Here is an 8638-nt window from a genome sequence, read left to right as displayed (position 1 = left end):
CCTTGCTCCCGGCGTTAAGACAAAGATCAACCCTAGAAACGCGGTAGCGGGCGGAAGTCTCCCGGGCGCTGGATCTGCCCTACTCGGGGCTGGGTGTAGGGAGAGAAAAGCCGGGACTGGACGCAGAACCTGAACGCTCTGCCCCTTCCCTTGGGCTCCACGCGCTCCGGGCCCTCGCAGGCCTCCAGCTCGCTGGGCCTGAACCGAGCGTGGATAGGTAGCTTCTGGGCTGCGTCCAGGGGCGACATGCTGTGGAGTACTCTGGCCAGGGGCCGCAAGAGAGAACCGCTCAGGCCTGGCCCAAGGCTACCTGGCGGGGTAGTGGTGGCGGCGGGATGCGCGCGTGGGCCTGCCGGTGGGAAAGAGACAGCCTTCAATGTGCGCAGGGAGAAAGAGACCTGGTGGGCTTTGTCACGTCGCGGTTCCGAGACCGGGGTCCTTGGGCTGGGCTTAGGGAAGGCCTAGGAGTGAAGCGTCGCTGAGAAGCAAGAGACCAGTAGCAAGGAGAAATGAAGGCTTCGGTTGGAAACTTGAGAGACAAAGACAGTTTGGATAGCTTTTGGTTTCCTCTTTTTACAGAATTTTGTGTACATTCACACAAAGAGACGAAGGAAAATGGGGACCGGAGGGAGCAGAGACATTTCTCCTCGACGGTCTTGCCCTGGGGGAAGGGGAGAGGAGCTGGAGAGGCGCATATTCCTTTTACCCTCGCCAGCCGCCCGGACGCGCACTCATTCAGGGTCCCTCCACCCCACAGTGCCGAGCACTCACCCCCACCTCTCTCCGGGTCTTTGCGCCACAGCGCTCCGGAGCCGCTGTAAAACCAGGGGCATTCTTCCCTCCGCAGCCCCACGGCCTGGTTTGGAGACTCCGGCCTCCGCCAGGAGTGTCAATGTAGTCTCCGGATTTAACGCAAAAAGTCACCCGGAGACCCCGCGGCTGCGGGATGGTCGTCCCAGAGCAAAGCCTTGCCCACAGGTCTCTCTCCGCAGCCGGTGGCCGCCGCCACTTCAAGTGCTCCCGGGTGCATGTGGTCCGGCGGCAGCCTGGCTCCCCGGGCGGCCCCCGGGCCGACTCCCCGCACGGTTTCCGCTCTCTCCACAACAGCCCCGCCCCTCCCCCCTCCCAACCGGCTGTTCTCTCCTCGGCCTTGGGCACCCAACTCCTCCCGCCATTGCGGTGCACCGCATGGAAGTCCCACACCTTCGCCCCCACTCCCACTCCGTGTCTTCCGCCACCCGGGGGCGTTGTCCATAGTCCCTGAACCTTCCACCCGCCCCTTCCAGCTGAGGCCGGTCTACCCCAGCTCCGCCATCCTGGCCGCCAAAAAATGCTTGGGACAGGTAGGGCCGGATGAGGGGCGCCAGGGCTGGGCCTGAACCGATTCCCGCTCCTTCAACGGCAGCGCTGCACGACGCAGTCTTTCGGCTGGCCTCGCTGCTGCGCCCGCTGCTCCTCTGGGCTAGGCGTGGTTGGCCGGCGGAAGACTTTTGCGCGGGAAGAAGATGGTCCTCAACAGTGCGGGGTTTCCAGAATCTCTCTAGGACCACATAGGTTCGCCCAGAAAACAACCAGGGCCGCACGAGGGCGCCAGAAGGTGTGTGGGTGGGAGAAGTTAAAAAGACGCCTCGGAGAGTCAAGGCCTGAACCCAGAAGGCTGATTTGAATAGGCGGAAAGACAACCACCAAGGCTGCACCCTCTGCGTGTGCAGACTGATCCAGCTCTAAAGGCTGCATGAAGCCACCCAGTGTGTGCGGTGCGCCAGCCACATCACCACCAATGCAGCCAACAAAATGCAATACGGTGGTCGCTGACATGTACTCAGCACTTAAGATGTGTCTGGGCCCTACACTAAGCCCCTGACATGTTTTGCCTCATTTAACTCTGGCTACAACCCTGAAGAAGGTATTACTGTCTCCTTTCTTTAGACGAGGAAACTGAGGCTTAGAAATGCCCAAGGCCACACACTGACTGGGCCAGGATTTGAACCAAAGACCAAAATTTGGTAATAACTCCATCGTCCTGTCTCTCACATACCTGCTCAGCGAGGCCGCTGCAAGGGCCACAAAGGCAATTGCGTGGGACCCTACCCTCAGGAGAATCACAAGCTACCGGCGGCGACCAAGCAGGCACATACAGCTATAAAACTAGGTGGGAAATGATAAGCGACACGAATGTCCTTTGCTAACATGCGCTGCAAGTTCAGAGGCGGGAGAGATGACTTCCGGCTTGGCGATCTGGGAGCACTTCTTTGAAGGGGGTGGTATTTGAGCAGAGATTTGGAGAACAGCTTTCCACTCATGGAGACAAGAGTGGGGAAGATGTTTCAGGTGGAGGGAACAACTTGGGCAAAGTCAACAAGGCGGGAACGGACACGTCGCCCATCCATAGACATATACCGGTCTATCTCCTTGTGGGTGCAGCTCCCGGTATTTACAAGCTAGGGGTTTTCCTGCCCATACAGCGGCTGGAAAACCACCCCGCCAGAGCATCCTTCCGGGGGTTCGTCTGCAGACAGCAGCTTCCCAGAGCTGACCCAGGCCGGGAAGGTGCAACCAGGCGGAGCTGGAGTCGGTGGTGCTGGGACCCCCGGGCCGTGCGGCCTCGCCCGCAGCTGCTCGGACTTGGAGCCTCTGTCCTAAAAAACCCTTGTCTATTTCTGCGAGCGCTGCAACATCCCACCCGGTGGATGCAGGGGGCGTGGTCCACACGAGCTGGAACCAATGGGGAGGGAGGCCGGAGAGTGGCCCCGCCCCCCGACGTGACTCACGGCCCCCGGACAGAGGCTTCTCAGCCCCAGCCCCAGTCCCTGCAGTGGCTGTAACAAAACCCAGACCCCCAGGTCCCGGCCAATGGAGGCGATTTAGACTGGAGCCGGACCGCTTCTGTCAAAAGCCCGACGGGGCAGCAGCGGCGGAGACCGGGAGGAGAGCTGGAGCCGCCGCGCTGCCTCCCTGCCCCCGCCGGGATTTACTGAGTATTTGGGCTGGACGATTAAGTGGCCCTGATGATGTTACCAAGCCCGGTCACCTCCACCCCTTTCTCAGTCAAAGACATTTTGAATCTGGAGCAGCAGCAGCAACAGCACTTCCACGACGCGCACTTGCAGGCGGACTTGGAGCACCACTTCCACTCGGCGCCCTGCATGCTGGCCGCCGCCGAGGGGGCGCAGTTTTCTGACGGAGGGGAGGAGGACGAGGAAGAAGAGGGAGAGAAACTGTCCTATTTGAACTCACTAGCTTCAGCCGACGGCCACGGTGATTCAGGGCTCTGTCCCCAGAGCTATGTCCACACGGTCCTGCGCGACTCGTGCAGCGGGCCCAAGGAACAGGAAGAGGAGCCCGAGGTCGTGAGGGACCGGAGCCAAAGTGAGTAGAGGGGGAAAGGAAACGCACCCGCACATCTGAAGCAATGGCGGAGCACCCGCAAACAGCCCACAAACCTTACCAGCACAGCTACCCGCTCCTTTAAGCCTTTGGCTGGGGTCATGCCTCCGCCCTGGTCAACGACAGCTCCGCAAAGCGCAGGTACCTGCGAGGGAGCCGGGCGGAGGGTGAAGGACGAGTTGCTCCCCGACAACTGCTCCCCACAGAGGAGGGGAGGCGAGGCAACCCCCGAGGGAAGGGAAGGTGATTATTGCTACCCCGATTGCGGCAAGCGACACAGGTTCAGCTGCTGGGGCCTGACAACTCTGCAACTGGCTTTTCCCAAGAGCTAGAGGGCAGGGGCCTGAATGCTTCTCACTTCTCCCCTAGCGTGAGGCGAGTCCGCTGAGGCCAGGGCAGACGCCCCCTCCTCTCTGAGAAGACCGTTCAAGCAGGTCGTTTCCCCAGTATCTGGGGGGCCTGCAGGAACTTGGCAGAGACCAGCTGGGTGGTTTCCTCATTTGTCTGCTTGGAGCTCAGCACCCTGGCACCCAAGGTACCCAGCAGAGAGGAAGGGGATGGTCAGAATGGCGTGGGAACACAGTCCATTCTGCGAGAACGTGGCACTCACGTCCCTGTGGCTCCAACTTTTTTTTTTTTTTTTTAATCGTAATGTTTTGCATTGTGTCCCAGGCTGCAGGGCTGCGGGCAGGGTAGCAAACACGCCTCACTTAGGCCAGATCCCTGCCGCTCACATCTGATGGGAGGTGATTTGAGGAGGAGGATCAGATAACTGAGTAAGCCCCGAGGAAGTGTTTCTGAGGGGACGGTTTAAAGAATTGCTGTCCCCAAAAGGAGGTTTGCTGTGGCAGAGGCCAAGGACTGTTCTGACAGCTCCCCTGGGCCGAAAATCGACATGCAACTGTCTAAATCAGTCAATCGATAAGACGCCTTTTCTCCCTAAGGTAACACAGACATCATCATGCACACATTTAACTGTGGGCAGCAGATAGTCTTTTTAAAGCAAAAATATTGTCCAGGGGGCAATATTTCCCACCAGCAAGATTTTCGCGCCGCCCCTGCACACTAGCCCTCCAGTACAACACGCCTCAACACCTTCAGCTCTCTGTGGCGGAGTACAAGCAAACGAGTTTGCAAATACTGCAGTTATTATGTAGTTACGCACTTGTATTCTGAAAATAGTCATTAGCTCGCCGAGCCTTGCATTTAATACAGGGTAACCTCTTCTCTCGCAGGTGCTCAACTTCTAAATATGCACGCACAGCACACTAACTACCCCTCCCACAGAACGGGCCTTTGCGGGCCAAGGGCTTTCTGAGGGTACCTGGGCTGACGCAGGGGCCCACGGCGCCAGGACCCATTAACTTTCCCCAAAGTCCAAGCATTTACTATCGCAAGGCCCGCGCTGCAGCCCAAAGGGTCTATGGTGCTCCGGTGCCGGCCGGGGCCGTGGTGAGGAACAAGTTAAGAGACGCTGTTGTTTTTCTTCTTCTGCAGAAAGCTGCCAGCTGAAGAAGCCCCTGGAGGCGGCAGGAGACAGCAAGGCAGCGGAGGAGAGCGAAAGGCCAAAGCCGCGCAGCCGCCGGAAGCCCCGAGTCCTCTTCTCCCAAGCCCAGGTCTTCGAGCTGGAGCGCAGGTTCAAGCAGCAGCGGTACCTGTCGGCGCCCGAGCGCGAGCACCTCGCCAGCAGTCTGAAGCTCACGTCCACGCAGGTCAAGATCTGGTTCCAGAATCGCAGGTATAAGTGCAAGAGACAGAGGCAGGACAAGTCCCTGGAGCTGGGCGCGCACGCGCCTCAGCCGCCGCCGCGCCGCGTGGCCGTGCCGGTGTTGGTGCGGGACGGCAAGCCGTGCGTCACGCCGGGCGCTCAGGCCTACGGCGCGCCCTACGGCGTGGGCGCCGGCGCTTATTCCTACAACAGCTTCCCCGCCTACGGCTACGGGAACTCGGCCGCCGCCGCGGCTGCTGCGGCTGCCGCCGCCGCCGCTGCCTACAGCGGCAGCTACGGCTGTGCGTACCCGGCAGGCGGAGGAGGCGGCGGGGGCGGCGGGGCCTCCTCGGCGGCCGCCGCCATGCAGCCCGCCTGCAGCGCGGCGGGAGGCGGCCTCTTTGTGAACGTCAGCAATCTGGGCGGCTTCGGTGGCGGCGGTGGAGCGCAGCCGCTACACCAGGGCGCCCCGGCTGGGGCAGCGTGCGCGCAGGGCACCTTGCAGGGCATCCGGGCCTGGTAGGGACGGGCGGCCCACGCGGCGGGCTCGCCCCACCGCAGCCTGGTGCCACCGGACTGAAGCTCGAGAAAGGCCGGACCCGAGGGCCAGGCCCCTCGTTAAAAAAATAAAATACACGTCTTGTTCCTCGGTGCTTCGGAGCACAGTTCACTCGTGGCCTGGGGAAGGGGACACAGGGGCGAGGAGGATGACCCGGTTCGACCGCCAGGACTGTCTCTGAGGCAGGAACGCCGGCTGAGTGCCAGGGAGAACGGTGTCGGAAACCAGGACTCTGGCTGCTACTTGGTTCTTCCAGAGCGAGAAGGGCTTCTCTCCCTCGGCCTTTCCGCAGCTTCCGCGAAGCGTTGGCGGGGAAACTCCTGGACAAAATAGCATGAAGGGGAGAAAAATGGGGGTCGTGGCCTGAGAAATCCCCAAGCCCCGACGATCCTCTGCGTTGAGGTCCCGGAGCGCCGCGCCACATCGAAGATCGATTCCCAACCGCCTCCTCTCTGCAGCAGATACCTCGGCCCGGATCCCTGACTGTCGGAGATCGCAAGACTCGGGGACCAGATCGGAAGAGTAAGACCAGCGGAGAGAGATCAGAAATTGCGGCCTGAACAAATCCAGGACCTGGTGGCCCGCTGGAGGTGTTACCGGGTTTCCTTTCTGTTTCGTATTCTGTATTCAGCACATATTATATATTAAAAAAAAAACTATACCCACACGCCGTGTACACACCCGCTGCCATACTCTACAGGAGTCAATAAACAAGGTGCAATATTTCCAACCCCTTGGCTGGCTACAGACTTTGTTTAGCCAAAGGGGGGGGGGTGCTTAAGCAGAGTGGAAAGGAAAGGAAAAGATGCATAGAGAAAGCTGTCTTCTCTGGGCGATTGCAGGCATGGTCTCCCTTGCGCCAGGGCCCCAGGCTCAAGTCTGGTCTTTCCCCACCGCCTTGTTTATTGATTTCTCTGCTCCTGAGGGGAGGACAGGTCGGAGACTCGGGGCCTTCGGAGGTCCTGGGCATTGTAATCCTTCCAATTTCCCCCCAGATACTTGGGCTAGTGTCTGGGCCTGCATTAGGTCAAAACTTAGACTCTGCCCCACCTCGAGAGTCTCCAGGGCCGAGGAAACCTGGCCCCCCGGCACTGTCGCGGGCGGCGCCAAGGCGGATCTGCCCTCGGCCGTCGCCGGGGCTCCTCGCGCACCCGGGGGCGCTGCGCTGCGCCCCGCCGAGGCCGCGTTCTCCCCCTCGGCCGCCCTCCCTTCTCCCCCGGCGGCCGCGGCTTTATGCCGCTCCTTGTCACATGCGGAGAATGCCTGTGCGAGGCCTGTGCTGCCACACGGCCGATTGTGAGCGTGCCAAGGCTGGTGAATGGGGAGGCCTCAGAGCGCCGCGCCATTGTGGGGCCGTGCCTCGCTGAAAGGCGGCTCCGGGCCGGGAAGGTGCGGAAAGAATGGCTTTTTATTGGAGTCCCGAACAAAAGGTGTGGTAGGAAGGCGAGGTCCCCTGCGCGAACAAAAACCCCATCGCGTCGGGATTGACGTCCCCCCCGAGCTCCCCATTGCTTCTCAGAGCGGGGGCTTTGTGCAGCAGTCTGCTCAACAGAGGGACGGAGAAATGCGCGGGGGTTTTGTTCCCCACTTTTTGTGCGCTGGGGGAGGGGGCGGCCCGGGGGACGGGGGCTGGGCGGGCAGCAGGGAAGGGCGCGCTGATTAGGCCGGGCCTGGCCGGGCGCGGAGACGTTCAGCGGGAGTCGGCCGCCTGAATGCAGGGTCATTATTGCTACAAGTTTAGCAATTTCGCCCTTACAGGAGGGGGCGGAGGCAGCGGGAGTATGGCGGGGCCGCCCGGCTGGGGAGCTGGAGAGACGAGGAGGAGGAGGAAGAGGAAGAAAGAAGGAGGGTAGAAAGAGGGAGGCAGGCAAGGGAGCCCTCCGAAGACCGCTGACCGCCCAGGATGCGGCTTGGACGCATCCAAAAGGGTTTAGCGGGAGCTGGTGTGAAGGCGCCTGGGGGGCGAAGATCCTCGCTCCGCTTGTCTCTCCGGCTGCTGAAAGACCCTGGAGCCGCACGGGGGTTAGTGCAGCACGCTACGGGTCCCTGCTCCGCCTTCTTTCATCCCGCCTTCAAATTGGGACACCGCTGCCACCACCGTTGCGCCCCAAGCTTACTTCCTCTGGAACCACCATCTTCCCTTGGGTTACTTAAACTGAGACCTAGGAAGGGAATTCCAGCTTTCTTGCGTGTTCCCCACTAGCTTGCAGCCGCGAACAAACGACTCATTCATTCATTCATTCAACAATATTTACTGAGCAGCGCTGTATATTTACTTACATGCTTCTCGATGCTGGGGACTGTGGGAAAAAACTGGCGGTTCAAAGAGCTTATTTTCAGGTGTTTGTGTGTGTTGGGGGTAGACAACAAATATTTAAGTATTAGATGAATTAAATAAAGGAAAGAGGAGTGCTGGGATTGGGTCCCTTTGGAGTGGGTGGTCAGGGAAGGCCACGCTGAGATTACATTTAAGCTAATTCCTGAAGGGCAGAAAGGAAGCCAGTTCAAACAGCAGTTTGCTGTTGCCAGCCTCCACGCTTTTCCACATGCCATCCCACCCTCTAGAATGCCCTTCCACCCTCCTTTTTCTGATGAACTCTTACTCCTCCTTCAAGGCCAAGCTTCTTTCCTGAGCCACCCAAGTGGAGGTAATCACTCCGTCGTCTGTGCCACAGAGTCTTAGGTACTTTCCACCATCGCAACATGGTGTCATGGAAAGATTTATTTTCTTTCTCTGCACATGAGACCGTGAAGGGCCAGGCCGCATCTTTTTTTCTCTGAGACAGATACCACAGTAGGACCTCGTGGGGTCCAGGCTTCTTAGGCCACCTTCTTTGGCGCTACAGGGCCACGTGGATGGCACTGGCCATGTTGAGCTGCGACCAGGGAGTTGGCCCCGAGGGACATGGAGGAGCTTGACTCTTGGCTGAGCTGGACCACTCCAGGACTGCTGGAATCACCTGCAGGAGGTCCACAACCCATCC

At 59.9% G+C, this 8638-nt stretch overlaps 1 protein-coding gene across 1 annotated transcript; it reads left to right on the top strand.

The window, feature by feature from the left end:
• The first annotated feature begins 3008 nt into the window (after positions 1–3008).
• On the top strand, positions 3009–5618 carry NKX2-3 (NK2 homeobox 3). Its single transcript, XM_003409185.3, has 2 exons — positions 3009–3369; positions 4885–5618. The coding sequence occupies exons 1-2, from the start codon at positions 3009–3011 to the stop codon at positions 5616–5618; spliced, it is 1095 nt and encodes a 364-aa protein (XP_003409233.2).
• Positions 5619–8638: the final 3020 nt, after the last annotated feature.

The sequence above is a fragment of the Loxodonta africana genome, chromosome 16, assembly GCF_030014295.1.
Source record: "Loxodonta africana isolate mLoxAfr1 chromosome 16, mLoxAfr1.hap2, whole genome shotgun sequence".
In the NCBI taxonomy this organism is placed as follows: domain Eukaryota; kingdom Metazoa; phylum Chordata; class Mammalia; order Proboscidea; family Elephantidae; genus Loxodonta; species Loxodonta africana.
Note: the sequence above shows the minus strand (reverse complement) of the source record. Positions and strands in the feature narration are given on the sequence as shown.

Coding starts and splice junctions, on each gene's coding strand:
- NKX2-3 (XM_003409185.3), top strand. CDS start 3,009: ATGATGTTACCAAGCCCGGTCACCTCCACCCCTTTCTCAGTCAAAGAC. Junction 3,370..4,884: donor CGTGAGGGACCGGAGCCAAA/GTGAGTAGAGGG, acceptor CTTCTTCTGCAG/AAAGCTGCCAGCTGAAGAAG.